This window comes from Podarcis muralis, chromosome 6, assembly GCF_964188315.1.
Source record: "Podarcis muralis chromosome 6, rPodMur119.hap1.1, whole genome shotgun sequence".
Taxonomy (NCBI): Eukaryota; Metazoa; Chordata; class Lepidosauria; order Squamata; family Lacertidae; genus Podarcis; species Podarcis muralis.
Window position 1 is genome coordinate 61,293,958 of NC_135660.1, and position 22,243 is coordinate 61,316,200.

The 22,243-nt window shown below is 45.1% G+C and overlaps 1 protein-coding gene across 1 annotated transcript in view; it reads left to right on the forward strand.

Moving 5' to 3' along the window:
• The first annotated feature begins 5,316 nt into the window (after positions 1-5,316).
• LOC114597355 (gamma-aminobutyric acid receptor subunit pi-like) overlaps positions 5,317-22,243 on the forward strand; it is a 43,099-nt gene continuing 26,172 nt past the window's right edge. The window contains exons 1-3 of the mRNA XM_028729854.2: positions 5,317-5,506; positions 17,880-17,970; positions 21,381-21,484. Of these exons, the coding sequence (XP_028585687.1) occupies positions 17,915-17,970; positions 21,381-21,484 (160 nt within the window). The 5' untranslated portion in view covers positions 5,317-5,506; positions 17,880-17,914. The remainder of the gene's footprint in view (positions 5,507-17,879; positions 17,971-21,380; positions 21,485-22,243) is intronic.

Genomic DNA, 22,243 nt, shown 5'->3' on the forward strand with positions numbered 1-22,243 from the left:
CGGCTTCCAGTATGTTTCTGAGCACAATTCAAAGTGTTGGTGCTGACCTTTAAAGCCGTAAACGGCCTCGGCCCAGTATACCTGAAGGAGCGTCTCCACCCCCATCGCTCAGCCCAGATGCTGAGGTCCAGTGTCAAGGGCCTTCTGGCAGCTCCCTCACTGTGAGATGTGAGGTTACAGGGAACCAGGCAGAGGGCCTTGTCGGTAGTGGTACCCTCCCTGTGGAATGCCCTCCCATCAGATGTCAAGGAAATAAACAACTATCTGACTTTTAGAAGACATCTGAAGGCAGCCCTGTTTAGGAAAGCTTTTAATGTTTGATGTTTTATTCTGTTTTTAATCTGTTGGGAGTTGCCCAGGGTGGCTGGGAAACCCAGCCAGATGGGTGTGGTATAAATAATATATCATATCATATCATATCATCATCATCAGAATAAGGTATATGATCTGATGGCCAAATTATATCTGCACACATTCTAGGTACCCTTTGTGACTGTCTGAAATTTGCTAATCACTAGGAACAAAGAAAGTTGCCTTATAGTCAGACTATTAATAGTGGGATAGGAGAGCTGAAGATAATGCCAATATATTCCGCACCTGGCAACCAAAGCACCCCTTTGGTTTCAGATAGTACATGAGTTGTTGTTGTTTAATCATTTAGTCATGTCCTACTCTTCGTGATCCCATGGACCAGAGCACGCCAGGCACTCCTGTCTTCCACTGCCTCCCGCAGTTTGGTCAAACTCATGTTGATGAGTCTAAAAAGCCCGGGACCAAATTTCCATGGCCCTCTGGGGCTATTGTGGCTCATTTACCAGAAATAATGTACCGTATTTTTTGCTCTATAAGACACACCAGACCACAAGACGCACCTAGTTTTTGGAGGAGGAAAACAAGAAAAAAAATATTCTGAATCTCAGAAGCCAGAACAGCAAGAGGGATCATTGTGCAGTGAAAGCAGCAATCCCTCTTGCTGTTCTGGCTTCTGTGATAGCTGCGCAGCCTGAATTCGCTCCATAAGACGCACACACATTTCCCCTTACTTTTTAGGAGAGAAAAAGTGAGTCTTATAGAGCAAAAAATATGGTATTTAACATTAACTCTGGAAGTGTATACTCGATTCTGACCAAACTAAGCCTTCTAGGGCAAAATATACATCATAAGATACTGTATGGTTCAATTCCAAGGGAAGTGGGATTCAGGTAGCAACCTCCCAACATCACGAATGTCTCATTCCTCAGGAAGCTATTCAAGAAAGTGACTATTTCAGACATTTTTATTATCTATTTTAATAATATTTCTGGTTCAGTATCCTACAGATTGTTACTGAAGGATGTAGCTTTCAGGCTACTGAATATTGTAATCATTCTCCAAAAGCAACTAATAATATAGACTGCGCTGCATATAAGAAAAAGAGCGTAGTTCAGGGATGAACAATCATATTGGAATATAAATCTTGTTAAGTACTAGAGCCTTCAGGAACCAGACTTTCATTTCCCTTACAATCTGCTATAACTTAAAATGAGGCTATACCAGCGCTTTTCTTCTTCTTCAGAAGTCTAAAAGCAGCACATCCCTTCAGTGCTGGGTTAGTTATGGTGGTGAAAGTTGGTAAATGATTGGTATAAGAACTCAAGAGTGGCTTATAAGAGCCATGTGGTCTGAGCTGCAGCAATCAGTTCAGACCTCCTCATGCATTGCAGTCCTCTGGTAGACTTGAAGGTGAACAAAGGCTTGATTTACTTAGTTTACTCAAGGTGAGGTGAGCCTGGCAGGACAGCTTACTCCATGGTCTTAACCCCTTCATGTATTAATTAGACCTGAGCATGCTGGTTATATGAGGCAGGCTATGCCATAGTTGTGAGCAGCAATCTGACCCACCGGAGAAAGTATGTTGTTTGATCCCCACCCCACCCTCATGCCTGCATCACTGCTAGGAGTTGTCTAGGAATGAACCAGTAAACACCAGTATCAGAATGGCTCCACCAATACACTCTTTCATATTCTCTCTCTCTCTCTTCTGCCCTATGTAAGTGTGATACATAGATGGATTAGGGAGTCAAAGGAACAGGTGAAGCTCCCCCCTACCCCCATAGACCACCCCAGAGGGCTAAAGGAAGCCATATTTCAATGGTGTCGAGCCTTTCTCCTCTCCTGCATCCAACATCCAACCTTTGTGAGGTTCCAAGAGAAAAAAAGACGCAAACACAGAATCATAGATAATCCATCGATAAACAAGTTAATCCACCCAGGACTGCAAGTGGGTCAGGGAGGGGATGCTAGTTGGTAATGCATTTTTTTTTAATGCTACTTTTGAAAAATGACATGACATACAGCTTTGCTCTATTTTGCTGGTAGCTGGGCCAAGCTCAATATCACTGGAGGGCTTTCTCCCCCCCTCCCAACCAGGGGGTGTCACAGCTGTCTTTTTCCTTGATGAATGACATGAACTTAGAGAGAGAGGAAAAGAGACTGTGCTGCAAGAACAAGCTCTTCCATGCACAGATAGAGCATACAATGTTTCATTCTGTTTATAATCGGATCAGCTGCAGCACGTATGGGATTTTACAGTTCTTAAATTTCTTCTGTTCACAGATGCAGCAGCAGCAACAACAAGGCTTTAGGCCAGCCTTCCCCAACCTGGTGCCTTCCAGATGTTTAGGACTACATTTCCCATGAGCCTCAGCAGACACAATCAATGGTCAGGCTGGTGGGAGTTGTAGTCTAAAACATCTGGGGGGGCACCAGCTTGGGAAAGCAGTTCTAGGAAGTGAAACCTAACACCATGTACAACAAGGGTACAGAACCTGTTACTCCAGGTGTTCTTGGACTTTTATTAGGGTACATTTGCATGTGGTGAATATTGCATTACTTTCCCGGATTATAATGCTAGCATGTCTGCCACGTTTTCTAACATTACTTTCACAGGACCTGTTGCAGTGGCTCTTTCACTGATGCCATTGAAAACATTGAGTGTGGCACAGCACCACAATGAACATCACTGGACAACGTCACTAATCAACCACGCTTTCTGCATGTGCGAGCTTCTGTTTCCTCACAAATCATCCACAAAAATGGCAGGAAAGAACTGTATGTCAACATAGCTCCCTAAATTTTGTCACTTTCATGATTTTCTGAGTTGGTAGGGTTGCAAATATATTATTTCTAGAACCAATTAACATGGAACCGAGCCCTAAACTTGCACTAGATTTTCAAAAGTGGCTTTTGCACCATGTGAGAGCTCAGATATAATACAGAAATTAACAGTGAAACACTGGGGAAATGAAATAAACTGTCATGTGAATGGAGCCTTAGCCCTAACCAGAAAGGCTAATGGTGAGGGAAGACAGGATTTGGGAGACCAGCAAAAACATCTTGAAGGTACCACAATTGGTACAAAAAGAATAATGTAAAAAAGCAGTGAATGAAATCTGTTCTGGAGAACTATTAAAGGGAAGGAGGAACCTATGGGAGTTGCTACCTCTAGAGCAGTGTTTCCCAACCGGTGTTCCGCGGCACACTACTGTGCCGTGAGACATCGGCTGGTGTGCCGTGGGAGGGAGGCGGGCGAGTCGGGCGGCGAGACGCGGGGCGGCGGCGGCGAGCAGCGGCTGCCCAGCGCGGGGCTCTCGCCGTCTGCCTGCCTGGCTGCCTGCCTGACGCGCAAACCCCCGGCGCAGGCGCCCCGCTTGTTGACACAGGAGGGGAGGGGGGAGAGGAAACGCTGCTGGTGTCGCTGCTCCTCGGCGGCGGCTCCTCCTCTCAGCCCGCCCTGCCTATATTTGCACCAATCCCCGCCCACTAAAGCATTCGCGCCTCCCAATGGGAAGCCTTGCCGGGCGGCGGGTGCTGCTGCCTGAGAGTTCTGAAGCCACGCCCACTTTCCCAGAGACTGGCGGTTCTGAGGGATCCAGGGCAGGGCCGGCGCGCGCGCGCTTCTTGCTGCCCGGGCGCTTGCTCTAATCCCGCCTTCCCTGGGAGGGAGGGATGGCGGTGGCCGCGAGCGTCCGGGGTGGGGCGCGCGCTGGCTCTCCCTGGCGGCCCCCGTGCCTGGCGTTCTATCAGTGCGCCTCCTCTCTCTTTCCCCACCCATCCTCCACGTGCTGCGCTCTAACCCGGAGTTAGAAGCAAATTAGAACACGCCCCCCGTGTGTGGTGTGTTTTTTGTGCTGCTCCTCTTTTTTTAGGGCTTTTTGGCGGCTTTTGGGACGGCGTCGAGGGGTGGCCGCCTCAGCTGCCGCCGTCCCTCAGTCCCTCGCTCTGCTGCCTCCTCCCACCCCGGCAAGGGGGAGGGAAAAAACTTTCACTTTTGTGCGTCCCTCCCGGCGTGACGCTGCGCGCTGACGTCACGGGGCGGGGCTTTAATGGTGGTGTGCCGCGAGATTTTTTTCCGGTAAACAGGTGTGCCGTTGCCCAAAAACGTTTGGGAAACACTGCTCTAGAGATCTGCATACGGGAGTAACTGGCATGCTGAATAGGGCAGCAATCAGCACCTAGCATCCATGGACAGCTCCCAGGGTCTCAGCAGGGTTCATTATTAATACCTGCCCCGGGCTCTCCTTACAAGCATTTTCTTCCAGCAGAGTGATCCACATCCTAAACCCTCTTCCCTACCTTTGGAATACAGGCGCCCAAATTGTGGAGGGTGTTTTTTTTGGGGGGGTGGTCCCTTCAGACCCCCCCAAATCATTGTTTGATTGCTTCCATAGATCCCCACTGCGGTTTATTTATTTTAAAACATTTATAAACCGCCTAAAATGTTTCAAATATCTAGGCGGTGTGCAAAGTAAAAGCAACAAACAATGCATTTAAATCTAAACACAGCATAAAACTAGCAGCGTATAAAAAAGCAAGGATTCAGGGAATTCATAGGGGGTTTTAAAAATGGTACTGTGTTGTGCGACAGTGTATACAAATATATCTTTACAAGAGGTCTCGCAGGGCTCCATGGGGCTCCTTCCGGGCGTTCAGGGGGGAGACCACAGGACAAGGACTGCAAGGGGGCGACGCCTCCACACTGAGGGAACCGGTCCCGGCCTGATCCTCTAAGAAAAGAGAGGGGGACTGTAGCACGGAGAACCACCAGCGAACTCCACGTCGTGCGCCTGTGCGCGTTCGCCGCTTGGCCGTCGGAGCACCCCGACCCCCCAAGTCTCCTCGCCTCTGTCCTCCGTCAGTTCCCAAGAGCTTGTGGCGCTGCTGCTGCTGCTGCTGCGTCCCAGCGGCGAGGTGGGACGAACAGAGCAGATGGACGGCGCGGTGTCCGTCCTCCTGCCTGGACGGCGCGGTGCCGCCCCTTGCCCGCCCCTTCCGCCATCTCCGCTCGCTCGCTGCGCGCACAGCGACACGAGGCGCTGGCCAGAGGCAGATCCCCGCGCGCGGAGCTGGCGCCGCTCCGTCGGAAAGTCGAAAGCGAAGCACCTGGAGCCGGATTCTCGCGGGCTGGGATTGTCCTGACTGTCCTTGCGGCAACAGCGCCAAGATGCCCAGGGCGTCCCTTCTGTAGGTGAGTGTGTCTCCCCCTCAACTCATCTCATCAACAGCGCATTCCTGCTGATGTTTGACTGGGTTGCTTGCCCCACTTTGCCATTAGTCGCCGATAAGTGCAGCCTAAATGCAACCTAAAAATACTTTCTGAACGCTTCCAGAGTTTGGAATTGTTTGCATGTTTGCTGTGGGCTCCCTCTCTTTGGTGGGGAAGGGAAAGAAGCGGGTTATGAAATAGGATCGCAACTTAATCCATTGCATTGAGTCCCACTGATTTCAGTGGGTAGGAATTGTAGCCTTACTTTCAATTAGCTGCAGGCAGAGCTCCATCCGTAGTAAGTTTGTAATTACCACGTTGCAGTTTTGTGATGGGGGTTATGTTTTCAGAAGAATAAAACAGCCAATTTAGAGACTGAGCTTTTTTAAAAATATAAAAACAACATGAAGCAGTATTGACGTTTCTTTTGAAAAGGGTGTAAGAAGGAATCCTTCTTCCAGAAATGCCCAATTGCTTTTTAAAACATAAATGCAGGTAGAAATTAGTGGCATGACAGTAGATCTAAAGAATATGCCAAATATATAAAATTATAAAATCTGATTATGAAGGTACATTAATGCCTTAAAAAAAGATTTTTGGTACCTTGAAAGAGGGGGAAAGTGGTGTCAATGTTCCTAGAGATCTTTAAATTTAAAAAATACTGTTAATGTATGTAGACATTATAAGCATTATACTACAATTAGAATTACGTATTGCAGTTTTGTTGTAGCTTTATCATAAGAATTTTGGCAAAGTTTGAATTCTGCAGCAGGAGTTTTGTCACTGATGTTGGATGAACTGCGACTTATACAGCATCGTTATATTACTTTCAAATACTCCAGGGGAGAGAAACCTAACCTAAATGAATAGATTCATTTACTTTTTTTTTAAAGAAAGAAGATACAATGTAGGAGTTTTGTTACACAAATACAACATAGTTTAAATGGAGTTCTGAAGCTGGTGAAACATTCATTTTTGTATTTTATGTTTTTATGTTTTTTTCTGCTAAAGTAGTTATTGTGGCTTTGATGGAAACAGTTGCTCATGTTGGCCAGGCGTGTAGAACCCTTTCTAATATTTAAAAGTTATCTCTTACAACAAAAGTGTATGCATGCCTACTGAGAAGTAAGCCCCACTGACTTCAGGGGGATCACTTCAGTGTGCACACCTTGATTTGCCACCATGAGAAGCCTTCAAGCTTTTGCTTATTTTTGGATGCTGCAGCATGTGTCTTCCAGTTCTTCCTTTTCATTCCAATGTACATAAAGTGTTGTTGCTGATAATAAATAGCAGTTGCTTGTGCTGTGCAGAGAAAGTAGAATCACACAGCTTAAAAATATAGTGGTACCTCTGGTTACGTACTTAATTCGTTCTGGAGGTCCGTTCTCAACCTGAAACTGTTCTTAACCTGAAGCACCACTTTAGCTAATGGGGCCTCCCGCTGCTGCTGCGTCACTGCTGCACAATTTCTGTTCTCATCCTGAAGCAAAGTTCTTAACCTGAGGTACTATTTCTGGGTTAGCGGAGTCTGTAACCTGAAGCGTATGTAACCTGAGGTACCACTGTAAATAGCAGTCACTTGTGCTGCATAGAGAAAGTAGAATCACACAGCTTAAAAAGTGGATTGGAGCCACTGTCCTCTGCCACATTGACTACATTAGTGCCTCGCCCCAAAGAAATGATCCACATGCAGTAATGCTGCATCTCCAACCAGGCCTCAAAGCAGCATATAAGATGGTGCAGAAAAGCAGTACAGAGACAAGGCTGAGGATACTCTGCATGCAAATAACATAATAAAACAAATCTATGCCAAAGTAGCTGCTAAACTCTTCGGTCTAAATACGTTATCTAAATAATAAAGTGCACCTGTAACCTTTTTTAGGTGTTCAAAAACGATCACTGATAATTGTGTGAGACGGGGAGGAACCTCACTGACTCCCCCACTCTTGTTGTGCTCCATGCTGGCCCCTCCCTGAGACTGCCAACAAATTGAGAGCTTGCTTACATTGGGGCTCAAACAGGCTTTCCCCATTGGCTGAAAACCTGAGCCTACTCTCCTCCCACACGTGCTCATTGTGTTTGTTTCTGAATGCCCAAATAGGGCTTTAATTTGTTTATTTTCAATAACTCATTCTGCTTCTGCTCGTCATGGGTTGGGTCAAAGAGTTATTCAAAGCACTGAATTGCCTTTGATAGAGTGTGAGGCTCTTAATCTCAGGGTCATGGGTTCGAGCCCAACGATTGGCAAAAAGATTCCTGCATCAAAGGACTAGATGACCCTCGTGGTCCCTTCCAACTCTACAATTCTATGACTCTAACCCTCATTGGTTGAGAACATAGCAACTGGACTACTCACAAAGGCTGGCTGCTCAGGACACATCTTGCCAGTCTTGCCATCAGCACTTCCTGTCTGTTCCTTGGCACAATTCAAAGTGCTGATTTTAACCATTAGGAGCCCATACAGCTCAGGAACTGGGTAAATATGCACCCAGATACAGTGGTACCTCGGGTTAAGAACTTAATTCATTCCGGAGGTCCGTTCTTAACCTGAAGCACCACTTTAGTTAATGGGGCCTCCTGCTGCTGCCGCGCCGCCGGAGCACAATTTCTGTTCTCATCCTGAAGCAAAGTTCTTAACCTGAAGCACTATTTCTGGGTTAGCGGAGTCTGTAACCTGAAGCGTATGTAACCTGAGGTACCACTGTAATATGCTTATCAGCTGAGATCAGCAGCAGAGGGTGGTCTCTGATTCAACACAACCCGCCACCCAAGATTAAGTGAATGGTGACTAGGGACAGGGACTTTTCTGTGGTGACAACACAACTTTGAAATGCTTTCCCCAACCCTGCTTGTTTGTTCTCTACCTTAGTGATGAGTTGCCACAGCAGCGTTGAGAACAGATAGTGTCCCTTCCAAAAATTATTTGCATTGGTGGTGGTGGTGGTATTCTTTTCATAAGCTTGTGTCTCACTCTTCTTTCAAAAAACTTGGGGTAGCATACACAAGGTTATCCCATGCTATATTCTAGACCAGTGGTTCTCATCCTGTAGGTCCCCAGATGTTGTTGGACTACAACTCCCATCATCCCTGAGCTCTGGCCTTACTAGCTAGAGGTGGCGGGAGTTGTAGTTTAACAACATGTGGGGACCCACAGGTTGAGAAAGGCTGCTCTAGACGGTGCTGTGAGGCAGTCTAGCCTCAGAGACAGTGACAGATCTGAGTGCCAGCTTCCTTAGGTGACAGGCACAACCACCAGCTTGCAAACCAGATGCAGCCTACCAAGCCCTTCCCATTCTGTTACCAGCCTCTTCTAACATCCTAGACCCCCTGCCTCACCCCGTAGTCCTTGCTTCTCAGCTATTTCTCATAGATCAGCTGAACAGTGTGTGTGTGTGAGAGAGAGAGAGAGAGGAGAGAGAGAGAGAGAGAGAGATTGCAAGGAAGTGTGGTTCCAAACCCATGCACTGTGGGCTGTGATTGGCTGGATTGGTCTTGCCCTGCTTTCCACCCACTGTGGATGTATGGGTGTGTGTGAATGGATCTTTATGAATGAGCAGTGTGGGGGATGTATGTGAATGGAAATTTTATGTAGTAGGGTAGGAGAAATGGAAAAAAACCCAACACAAATCTGGCAACCAATGTGCTCCTTTGGTTTCAGATAGTATATCAGTAGATAAATTATTATTATTATTATTATTATTATTATTATTATTATTAATACCCCGCCCTCCCCAGCCAAGGCCGGGCTCAGGGCAGCTAACAAGCAATAATAAAAACAAGTTGAATGAATACAACTTAAAAACAAGATTAAAATACAACAATTAAAATATTGAAACATTAAAATATTAAAATGCAGCCTCATCACAGGAGTAGAAAGGAAAAAGGAAAAAGAAAGACGGGGAGGGAATCAAATTGGCTCCAAGCCAAAGGCCAGGCGGAACAACTCTGTCTTACAGGCCCTGTGGAAAGAAATCAGATCCTGCAGGGCCCTGGTCTCATGAGGCAGAGCGTTCCCCCAGGCTAATTTAATTTGAAGCTAATTTAACTTCCTTAGGGCCTGGGACCACTAGGGTGTTGCTATTTATGGACCTTGAGGCTCTCCGTGGGGCATACCAGGAGAGGCGATCCCATAGGTACGAGGGTCCTAGGCCGTGAAGGGCTTTCTAGATGAATCTAGAAAGCCCGGACACAAATTTTCACGGCCCTCTAGCAGCTATGGTGACTCATTTACCAGATGTAATATATTTAGAGTTAACTCTGGAAATATATACTTGATTCTGACCAAACTAAGCAACCTTGAGCAAAATATACACCAGGAGGCTTAGTTTGTGCTGCGTTGATCATGCACGGTTCCTGACTATAGGGAGGGTGTGAATACACATACAAGCCCCTTTCAGAGTGACCGGGTCATCAAGGTCCTGCACCTTCAACCTGCTTAGAACTTAAAAAACAACAACCTCAAGACAAGTAGGGATACAAAGTAACAATTTACACATTGATGTATGATCCATATAAATAAAATACCAGGAAGAACCATGTACATAAATAATATATGGAAAAAACAGCCATTTGTGATTTTGCAATAGACTAAATTAATAATAATAATAATTTATACCCTGCCCATCTGGCTGGGTTTCCCCAGCCACTCTGGGCGGCTTCCAACAAAAGACTAAAAATACATTAAAACATCAGTTATTAAAAACTTCCCAAAAGTAAAATAACTGCAAACAACATGCAGTAGCATGCTGGCTATATAAAGAATATGATCTAAAGCAGATGTCCCCAGTCTTTTTGTGCCCAGGGACACATTGGTATAATCAAGAGAGACTCTTGTAGGCAACACAGAATACCCATTTTATAGCAGAAAAACTGGCGATGCTCAGAACTCAGAACTCCCCACAAACCAGAAAAAACACCTGCAACTCTCTCCACCAGAAAAAGCACAGAAAAAAAATCAGGTAACACTTCTTCCACTAACAGACAAATCTTTCCAACCAACTCCTCCCTGCCCAAAACCACCAAAATATCAATTTAAAAATAAAGTCAAATATTTGGGAAGGACAGGGGGACCTTGGCTGGGCCCCAAATCAGGTATTAATGCCCAGATGTGCCACTCTGGGGACCATAGAACTAAACAATGGTTAGATTACTACCAGCAGTAAAGCAACTAATTCTATATGTCTCTACTTCAAGCTATCTCCAAATAATACACAGTCAATCCATCAGATCCATCTCAGGACAGAATAGGAGTGCACTATATGGCGCTGTGGGTTAAACCACAGAGCCTAGACTTGCCGATCAGGAGGTCGGCGGTTCGAATCCCCATAACGGGGTGAGCTCCCGTTGCTCGGTCCCTGCTCCTGCCAACCTAGCAGTTTGAAAGCACGTCAAAGTGCAAATAGATAAATAGGTACTGCTCCAGCAGGAAGGTAAACGGCGTTTCTGTGCACTGCTCTGGTTCACCAGAAGCAGCTTAGTCATGCTGGCCACATGACCTGGAAGCTGTACGCCTTCTCCCTCAGCCAATAAAGTGAGATGAGTGCCGCAACCCCAGAGTTGGTCACGACTGGACCTAATGGTCAGGGGTCCCTTTCCCTTTACCTATACCATGTATTCTATCATGGTATGGATATGATGCATCATTCTGATATTGAGGAAGAAAGCTCAATTTCTCATTAAATGCATCATTGTTGCCTCCTTTTTAAACTCTTTTCTTTAAGCTCCTTTCTTAAGCCCCACCCCTTAAAGATTTTTTTTCTGCAAACCTTGGGATTTCTTCCCAAATCCTCTTGTGTGGGGATGATGCCATTTTGCCTACTGGCATTCGGAGAATGAGTCTGCTGTTGATATCGATGTAAAGATGTGAAGCTGTTGTAACACAAACCATGAGGGCTTAAAATATTCCAATCAACAAGGTTGTAAACGAAAATGCACCATTGCCATGTTGCCCGATCAGCTGGTGTGTGCTAGCGGATACACAGAATGTCGGCTTTTGAGACTTTCACCGGGGAGGTTTCTGCTCAAATTGTACCTCACCCATGAAAACACACTGGCAGGCCTTGGGCAAGTTATGTCTCTCAACAACAGCTCCTCATCTTCTCCTTTAGGCTGTCAAACATCTGTTTTGGAGACACATTTATGACACAGTTTAGCCAAGCCTTCATCTGGCTTCTAGCACATATCAGTATGAGTCAATATTGCAATATACAAACATATACAAGGTTTCCTTAAAATTACTCTTTGATTGAGAACATAAGATTTTATTAATAGATGCAAGCTGAATGTGAGGCTGCTTTGCTTTTTTTTTAATTGCTTCATTAGGGTTTGCAGTGTGAAGCTAAAACCTATAGCCCAAAATGCTAATCCACCTTACAAATACCTCTCCATTTTCTTTTCCATCAGCTACAGTCAGATGTTAACATAAACAGCGTAGGCGTTTGAAAGCAATATAATCTTCCTAAGTGGAAAATGCCAACACAGTGGTTGCATTTGCATGACACAGTAAACCACAAACCATGGTTTACAGTAGACAAGCAATTCACACCCACTTCGCTCCTTGTTGGGTCAAGCCAGCATCCTGTTTTCACAGTGGCAGACTGGATGCCTATGGGAAATAGTCTTCATTGCAAAAAATGAAAAAAAAGATGGCCCACTGACTGCAAAATTAAGGCATCCCACACCCAAATACCGCATTTTTTCGCTCCATAAACTGCATCTTTTTCTTCCTAAAAAGTAAGGGGAAATGTCTCTGCGTCTTATGGAGTGCATGTGTGGTCCCTGGAGCTGAATTGCCCAGGGACAAAAAGCAGATCATGCTCTTTTTTTGAAAGAGGGAAGTGGGTGTTGAAACAAAGCCACTAATCATCAAGCGATTGGGAGCAAGATAAGGGACGCTAGCAATAAAGGAGGCTGCCTGGGAGGGGGGAGGTAAAGAACGAACTTGCAAGGAGAGAAGACAAGAAGACTAAAGCAATAATGAGAGAAATTAGAAGAAAAGGAGGAGCAAAAAACTTCTACAGCTAAGGAAAAGACACTAATGCAAACGAGGGAAGGGAGTGTTGAAAGGAAGCAGCTGATCGGTAAGCAATCGGGGAGGGAGATAAGGGATACTAGTGATAAAGGAGGCTGCCTGGGAGGGGGAGGTAAAAGCCCATGGATCCTCAGGATTTTTACATTGGGTCACCCCAAATTCATCATCAGATCACATAGCATGTCCATGGCTACAGCCTGCACCAAAAACATCATGCACCCACTGTTGCCTGGGGCTGCAATGGCACAAAAATGTGCTTACAAAGCACAGATCCACATGGATTCTCAGGATTTTTGCATTGGGCTATCCAAAACTCACCGTCAAATCACATGTCTGTGGCCACAGCATGAACCACAAAAATCATACATACACTGTTTCTAAAACTAGGTGCGTCTTATGGTCAGGCGCGTCTTATGGAGTGAAAAATACGGTACCTAGGAATAAGCTCCATTGACCTCTATTGGACTTGCTTCTGAGTAGGCATGCATTATCAAGGAAATAGGAGGAAAACCATGTTAAGAATTGCAATGGATGGACAATGATGGAGATGCATCCCTAATAAATAGACCACAACAGATTCCACCAGCCTCTGCTTTCCCTGGCTGGACCAAAAGAGTGCACGATTTGCTTTGTATTGTTCAGATGGTTTTCTGAAATGTCATAGGATTATTATCTCTCTAGGACCCAGCTTCTAGGTAATGTTGCATACAACAGAGCACTGGAGTGTGCTTAAAACCCGATAAAAAAATAAATAAAACAAAAACCCTTTATTTTATTCATTTATTTATTACTATACCACCCTTCATCCAAGGATCACAGGGTGGTTTACAGTAGAAAAGCACAAAAATATGTAACATAGTAACAAACAAAAACAATACCCCTCACCCCAGTTTAAAAAGCCATAGATTATTTAATTAGCTAGAGGACTGGGAGAAGAGGAATATTTTCCCCCAGGTGCCGAAGATATGTAATGAAGGTGCCAGGTGAGCCTTACTGGGGGAGAGCATTCTGCAAATGAGGAGTCACCACAGAAAATGCCCTTCTGTTGCCACCCTCTGGATCTCTAATGGAGGAGGCACATGGAGGGCCTCAGGTGATGATTGCAGGGTCCAGGTCTGTTCATTTTAAGTAGTAATATTACAAGTAGTAGTAAAACAAAGTGCCTGGTGCTCTAGTAATATATGCTAGCTTTTGAAGGCTTAGGAAGTAATCAAATCCCATGAACCCTCTCACTGACCAGAGTTTTGAATAAGTGGATCTCCAGTGGAGATGGGGCTCTGTTGGCGCAAGTCCTCCATCCCAGCTAAGTCAGGGCTCAGGCAGCTGAGGCAAAGGTGGCCGAGCCAAGGCCAGCATAAGTCCCCAAAATGTGGTGTTCCTGAAGAGTGGTGACACCAGGATGGGACAGAGGGAAACTTACCTCTATTCCAAACTCCATTCAGCAATAGCTTGTGACCTAGCAACCCAAGGGAAGTTATAATGACCAAAATGGTGGTGTAAGTCAGATTCTATTGCAAAGCCTTATTTTCCCTCTGCCAGGCTAGCCCCACTCCTGAACAGAGTTTGGAATAGGGATAAATTACATAATTTAGCCCAGCATAAATTGCAGTGGCTTCCTGTAGCTTAGATTGCTGTGTTAACTACACATTATATACACCTGTAACAAAGGTTTGATGGTTCCTTCTGTATGTGAAGGAGCCATCAAACCTTTGTGTGAATGGGTTCCATCCTTGCCTCAGGATTCAAAAAGCCTTGTGCCATCCATGTTACACACACACATTTCCGTTCTATGCTATGGTAGTGGAGGCAGAAGCATTCATTTAAGTCCAATAACTTCATATTTCTTCAGAGGGAAGCATGAATATTTTTGTTCTCTGGAAATAGCACAGCAACTGTTGCCGAGGACAGACATTCCTTTCTAAAGGACCATCCAGTATTTTGAATTCATCAAACATTCAGCAAGCTCTAGCCTAGATCCTTTTGGTCAAGCGCGCAGGTCACAAGGGATACCATTCTATCCCAGAGGAGATGCTTAAGGATGTGGCAAGCGCTCTCTGGACATAACAAGGAATTATACAAGCTGGGCCTCCATCTAAACAGAACTGCTCCGTCTTCTCCCCCTCCCCCCATTTATGTCTCAGCTGTCTTCCTGTGCTGTGCTTTTGATAGGCAAGATCTCAAATGCTGTTGGAAATTAGAAGTTGGCTGAGTGGCATGCCAGGAGCAAACTTGTCAGCCAAATGAAGGCAGGAAAACTACAGCTAATAACTGAAAGCGGACATGACCCCTGGCTTGCTCTCATCAATTGGTTATCTTCAAAGAGTGAATCCGGCAGCTGGACCTGGAAGTCCCGTAGCATTAGCCTCCTGGGCTTATTTCCCATCTCTTCAAATAAGTGCTCTTAGTTTTGCTACAGCAGAGATAACCCACATGCCGCCGCCCTCCAGAGGTTATTGGACTACAACTCCCATCTCCCCTGGCTATTAGCTATGCTGGCTGGGGCTGATAGGAGTTGTAGCCCACTGCATCTAAACTGCTCCATGTTGGCTACCCCTGTGCTAGACACTCCAAGCCCTATCTGTCTGTATTATCTGAATTATCTATGGTAAGTAGATAATTCAGATAGGGGTCTGTAATTCTGCTGAACTGGCTGTATGGGACTCCGCCCTCTGCCCATTAGCTGATGCCACTGAGTGATGCCGGGTGATAGGCAGGTGGGTGTGGTTTGTTGGGAATTGGCCTCATGGGCCAAACTGGACCCCCTAGCAGACCAAGATTGGCACACAGGCTGGAGATTCCTCACCCCGATTAAGATGTTGCTCCCAACATCCTTACATTAGCTATGCTAGTCTGCTGTAGAGCTGTGGCAGACTTTGGGCTCTCAAATTTCAGCAGCACCTTGTGCGATGCTTAAATTCTGTGCCCTCCACCTCTTGCACTCCACTCTACAACATTGTTGTGGTGCCCTCTGTGAATCCAGGGACTAGGGCAGCTGAACTGGTCATGGTACCCTAAAACCGCCTCTGTGTAGAGGAAATGGAGGCAGTGCTCCAAACACCTCATAATCACCTGCTTTTTTATTTTTTTTGGAGAACTCTAGATTTTTAGAATAAAAAATAAAACCTACATGAAAATAAGACGGCATGGACCTGTTTTTGCATGAAAGAGAAGCTGAAATGGGATGGAAGTAGGCTGTTTTGTTCATCTCTATTCAACAACACTATTCACAAAAGCTGTTACTTGCTTGAAAAATCTTGCTCTGATATTCTGGTGCTTTTCCTTTTAACACTTTTGGTTGCTTGAACTTCACCATGTCCATGAGGTAATTTTTTTAAAAAAAATTAAATGGTCTCAGGAAGTGACCACACATCATAACATGCTGTGCCTTTCTGGGGAATCGTATGGTGTGTGTGTGTGTGAATGCCTCCCCCCCCCCCCAATGATGAAGAACAATTTATGAATTGTTCTGAATAAAATAAACTTGTAGAAAGCTGACAGGAGCTGGAGAACACCAGGACAACTCCTCCCTCAGGGTAATTATTTCATAGCTCAGAGTGGGGACAGGGCCTAGGTTGCCAGCAAGCACACAGAAAATTATGGCAGCTGATCAGTTGGACTAGGGATGCACACACATCATACATTTAAAGCGAACTCCCCCCCCCCCCCCCAGAGAATCCTGGGGACTCTAGTTTATTAAGGGAAGTGGTTACTGTTAGGCAACAAAGGTGTTCAAGGAGTATTGGTGAAGGATTAGGGAGAGAAGGTAAATAAATGCTTCGTATTGTGTTTCCACTGGTCCCCATATCTGCCCCCTCCCTTGGGAAGAGTTTGTGAAGAACTAAATTTGCTATTCCATGCATGTTTTCTTCAGAGCAAGCCCCATTAAACTGAACACAGCTTACTTCTGACTGAAAATGCATAGGATTAGCTCCTTGTCAAATAGACAATGTTCTTTGGCTAGCTAATAAGGCAAAAATGTAAAAGTGGCTAGAACAGGGACTTCTTACACCTGAGGGTGAAATTGTTGGTCTTCCGATGAAAAAGGCAATTGTCAGTAAAATCAAGTCCTTATCTGGAGGACTGCAAGTTAATCAAGGTCACACTAGGGCTTTTTTATTTTTTTATTTAAAGAAAGAAGCTATTGAGGTAGAGCTATAGATGTTGGTCAAGTAGCTTCCGTGGCTCCAAAAGGGAATTAGACAAATTTATGAAGCATAGATCTATTGGAAGGCATTATCTAGGATAGGGAAATTAAAGCTTCATGTACAGAGGCAGCATATACCTGCAAAACAGACGTTGTGGACAAATGAGAGGTCTGTTGCCTAACTAACCAAGTGGGGGATTTTGGACTAGATCAGGGAAGGAATCTGACACTCCAGGTGCTATTGGACTATTCTGTGTTACATTTTATTGCTTATCATCTGAAAAGATGGTGTTTCAGGTTTTTGGGTGTTTTTTTTAAGTTGCCCTGAGGATATTTCATTAAGGGACAACAGAGAATCAGCCTGGAGTCTCCCAACTGCAGGAGTGTCAGGGCGGTTAGAGTCCAGGGGTCAGCAAACTTTTTCAGCAGGGGGCTGGTCCACTGTCCCTCAGACCCTGTGGGGGGCCAGACTATATTTTTTTTTTGGGGGGGGGGAAGAACAAATTCCTTTGCCCCACAAATAACCCAGAGATGCATTTTAAATAAAAGCACACATTCTACTCATGTAAAAACACGGTGATTCCCGGACCGTCCGTGGGCCGGATTTAGAAGGCGATTGGGCCGGATCCAGCCCCCGGGCCTTAGTTTGCCTACCCATGGGTTAGACAAAACAGCAGCCATTCTCACTACTATTGGTGGAGAAAGGAAGAAAGAGAGAAAGAGAGAAAGAGAGAAAGAGAGAGAGAGAGAGAGAGAGAGAGAAAGAGAGAGAGAGAAGCCTACTAGAGAGGGAAAGCTGTGACTCCAGTAGAAAACTTTTTTCAAGCCTAGTTGCAGTGAGAGGAGAGAGCAAGGAGGGGATAATGCATTTCAGGTGGGGAGGGCCACATATGGCCAACATTCCAGCTGTTTCCCACCCCTGCTTTAAAGTTCAACTTAAATAAAAGGGAATTGCTTTCGTTTAGGACCGAAGTGTAAAACACAAACCTGCAAAATTGGATTAAGCTAATCCCCTCTGAACTCTGTCAGGATTAAGTAATGTTACTATCTGCAATTTCCCCAGTGATCCTTTTTTATTTTCTTTTTTGAAGTCACCCTTGGTAGCCTCATGTAACCTGTTAAGACTCTCTGTGTTCTTCACAGTGCTCTGCGAGTAAGGCTTTTGCTTCGTTTGCTTTTAGGAAAGAAAAAGATTTTATTTTTGGAGCCAGCTCCAATGATGTACACCTCGAGCTGGGGTTTCAAAGCCCTTTCCCTAATGATATTATGCAGGTAAGAGACGGCGCTTGTTGCATTCTTCCTCTGTGCATGCAGAATCATTTGGGGTGGGAGCAAAAGGTTATTGGGGCATTTCAAGACAATGAAACTTGCTGCCTGTCTCTACAGCTTCTTTGATCAGGCCTGCCCCCTCAGATTCTCTTGCTCCTCCTTTGACTCCCATTACCCACCTGCCCCTCCCATCAAGATCCTCATTTTCACCCACTACAGGCAGATGCGGAGGTGGGGAAGCAGAGGAAGAGAAGTCATGTCAGGATCCTCCCTTGGGGCTTTCCAAGAGAGAGGGGGGAGGTGCTTCCCCAGGTTTCTACCTTGCAACTGTATTATTCACTAATAGAATAGGGAGGGAAAGGTGGTCAGGAAATCCCATTACAATCAGACCCCGGGTTACAGACACTTCTGCGTTTTTTTTGGGTTATGGACCTGCCGAAACCCGGAAGTACCAGAACAGGTTACTTCCGCATTTCGACGGCCGTGCATGCGCAGAAGCGCTAAATCATGCTTTGCGCATGTGCAGAAGTGCCTAATCGCAACCCACGCGTGCGCAGACGTGCCACTGTGGGTTGCGAACATGCATCCTGCATGGATCACGTTCGCAACCTGAGCTTCTACTGTCTTTTCACTAGTCAAACTAATAAGCGATTCCCTCTTTTGCACAGCTGATGTCTCCATTAACAGAGGGACAGTAGTTTTTGTGTCTACCCATCATGGACTGTGCCAGTGCCAGTTATTAGTCATGGTGTCTATATGCTGCTCTGGTTCGCCAGAAGCGGCTTAGTCATGCTGGCCACATGACCCGGAAGCTGTACGCCAGCTCCCTCAGCCAGTAAAGCGAGATGAGCACCGCAACCCCAGAGTCGGCCACGACTGGACCTAACAGTCAGGGGTCCCTTTACCTTTACCATTTGTTGGGAAAGACTGAGGGCACAAGGAGAAGGGGACGACAGGATGAGATGGTTGGACAGTGTTCTCGAAGCTACTAAAATGAGTTTGACCAAACTGCGGGAGGCAGTGGAAGACAGGAGTGCCTGGCGTGCTCTGTTCCATGGGGTCATGAAGAGTTGGACACGACTAAACAACAACCAGTTGTTAGGGAGGGACTATGGAGAAAGCTGTTAATTGTTCACGTCCCACTTGTGGGATTCCCATAGACATCTGGTTGGCCACTGTGGGAAACAGACTAGGTGAAGCTTTGGTCTGGTTCAGTGGGGCTCTTATTATGCCCAGTAGTGTTTGGTGGAGCAGCGAAGGAGGGGTTGCATTGCATACCTGGTTTCTGTATGGCAAGCATCACTGCTGCTGTCATGGACTGGTTGGACACAGAGGAGTGGTGGGGAGAACCAGCTAGGGAAACCCCAGGGGGGAAAGACTCAGAGCCCAGGGAGTGGTGGTGGGACAACGATGAGTGGTCAGAGGGAGAAGAGGTGGTGTCAGAAGCTGAAGAAGTAACAGGGCTTAGTGAGCTGGGAGAGTCTGTGGCAGAGGGGAGTCCAGAATCAGAGGCTGGAGAGGAGGGAGGCCAAGAGACAGAGATGAGTTAGGCTGGTGAAGAGTCACAGGTGTCTCCTCTTCCTGCTGCGACAAGCTGCCCTCCCCCCATCTCCAGAAGATGGCTGAAATGGGCAGAGCAGTGGCAGGCTTCATGCAGGCGCAGTCTCTGATTGCTTGGGGAAAGCCCTGAAGAGAAGAGGATATAGATGGCTATGGGGAGCTGAGGACTTTCAGTCTTGGCAACTGATCCACACTGGTTGCCTTTGGTATCATTCTGTTCCTGTCCTTTATAACTAAACTCTACGCATCTAATGTTAATGATTGCAGATTTCCTGTTCTCTGACTTCAGCTAAATGTGCCTTTGCTTGAATATACTATGCTAGTCGCTATAGAAACATGCAAAGAAAAGTGGTTCCTGCCTAAAGAATTTTACTACCTAATTTGGAAACAATCAAATCTGTTCAGTCATGCGTTCCATGGCAGGGCATGGTGCACGCATGTTAAGTTTCTTTGCGAGTGAATGAAATGTTTGCAGAGCAGGATTGTGTTTCAAGGTATTGCTCCCTAGCTGTCTGCTTTCATAAACTATGCAGGATTTTATCACATTTGAATTTTTATCCTCAGATACCTGTCAACAATAATTGCATCTGATTTGTATGTTGTGATAGGGAACATCATCCCTGCACAGGCAACTGTGGAGGTGGGTTTTTCAGGGGGCGTACTCAATAGACAGACCAGCAGATCAAGTGGATTATGGGATTAAGTTTCATATTATTTGTGCAGCAGGTTGCAAAGGTGATATCTTTATTGCATGAGAACCAATTGGATCCACTGGCCTGCCTAAGTTCAGTGCAAAGAGGACACAGAGGTATATTTGCACTTCCTGTATCATAATTCAGATTTTGATATATATGTGATAAAATCATCAGTACACATACAGGTTCACATGCATATGGATTATTCCCTCAAATATACACATGGATACTATGTCATTGAAATAAACATCAGGGCTCTTAGAGATAACTTTTGGATATTCATTTGCTTTAACTAAATATAGTCAGAACAAACCGTAGATATCTGGGTTTGAACGTAATATAGCTACTGGTTCTAAGTGCAAGTAGAATCTTTCGTTCTCTTCCTATTATACAGTAAGGCAGGGTTTCCCAAGCCTGGGTCTGCCATCATCCCTAGCTAGTAGGATCAGTGGGTCAGGGATGATGGGAATTGTAGTCCAAAACCAGCTGGAGACCCAAGTTTGGGCAACACTGAACTAAGGAGTGTATGAGGCCTAGTTTTGCCACAGCTCATACCTGATCACTATAGTAACTTGTCTGTACCAGGACAAAATTCATTGTTGTTCTGGAAATGGAAACTATAGATCAGCTTGGTGCTCTTCTGACATTTTGGCATACAACTCTCTAATCATTGCTGGCCATTGACCATGCTGGCTGGGGCTAATGGGAACTGTAGAGCAAAACATCTGGAGGACACCAGGTTGGGGTGCAGAGAACAGCTGTGGCATGCAAAAATATTTTCTGATGTATTTTATCCCTTGGGGAAATTTGACTAAGCAGATTTCATGGTATATAAAAATAAACTTCATTTTATCAGATGGGAAAAAGCCTACCTATTATTATGTATCTTGCAGAAATGGTAAGCAAACACTGAACACTTTAGAAATTCATTCAGCTATCAGGGCAGTTGTACCAAATTTGGGCCAGATATAAAACCGGCAGATTCTGCTCCTTGGGGGATTAAAGCTTTATTAAGTCTGTCATTTTGGGAAATGCTTTTGCTGCATGTAGACATTATGAGATGGAAAAGCAACACAACTTCTGTGTTAGAAATTTGGCACAATGTTTCGTCTGTGACAATAGCCTGAGAATAAACTCCCTGTTCTTTTTCCTGGTTAGATTAACACAAGTTTCCCCAGCTGAAGAAAAGGGTGAAATTCTTCCTCCAACCATACAGAAAATAATGAAAGGATATAACAAGTATCTGCGACCATTTTTTGACAGTAAGTAGAAAAAAAAGTTTTGATGGGAATAGGCTCTTCTGAGAGTTAGACAACAACTGAAAAATGAGAAATGAAACTGCAATTAAAGCCTTTTCAGTCCTGTATCTTTGGCAGCATCGTGTCATTTTAAAAGGTTGTTCTATCTCCCAAGCTGCAGGGTTTAGAAGGAACCTGAAGGGTTAGCTCTGTCCCTGTGATACCGAACTATGATCTGCCATATCTAACAGAAGTGACAGACCGGCCTGTATAGTCAAGATTCTTATTTATAATGGCCCAAAAGCAAAGTGCAGAAGGAATTGAGGAGCCTGTGGTGCAAAGAACACATTCGCTAACTAAGAAGATCCAGATATCAGAAGGAATCCAGCCATGTGCTAGAAGGGAAATGTGTTGTCTGCTATCGTCCGTACTATATAGACTGTTTTAGTGTTAACTTATGACCTCTACAGCCCTGTCATAACAGTGACATGTTTCATAATTTAGATCTCTAGGGAACACCACCGGCTCCTTGTGCACTTTCAAGTGATACCAGAGTGCCTAGTAAAAATAATAGTTGGAAATGCTGAAGAACCAGAGGTTGTTTTTTCCCCTGTTTGCTGAAAAAGAACCCACTTCTCTGCGTGTATTTAAACCATAAAAAGACTGAGGAGAAAGTATCCAGTTTGCTTCTTCAGCTGTACAGCAGCAGCATCAAACAACAACAAAATCCTTGCTATATGCTCCAAATTATGCATTATGCATAATTATAAATAATGATCAAAT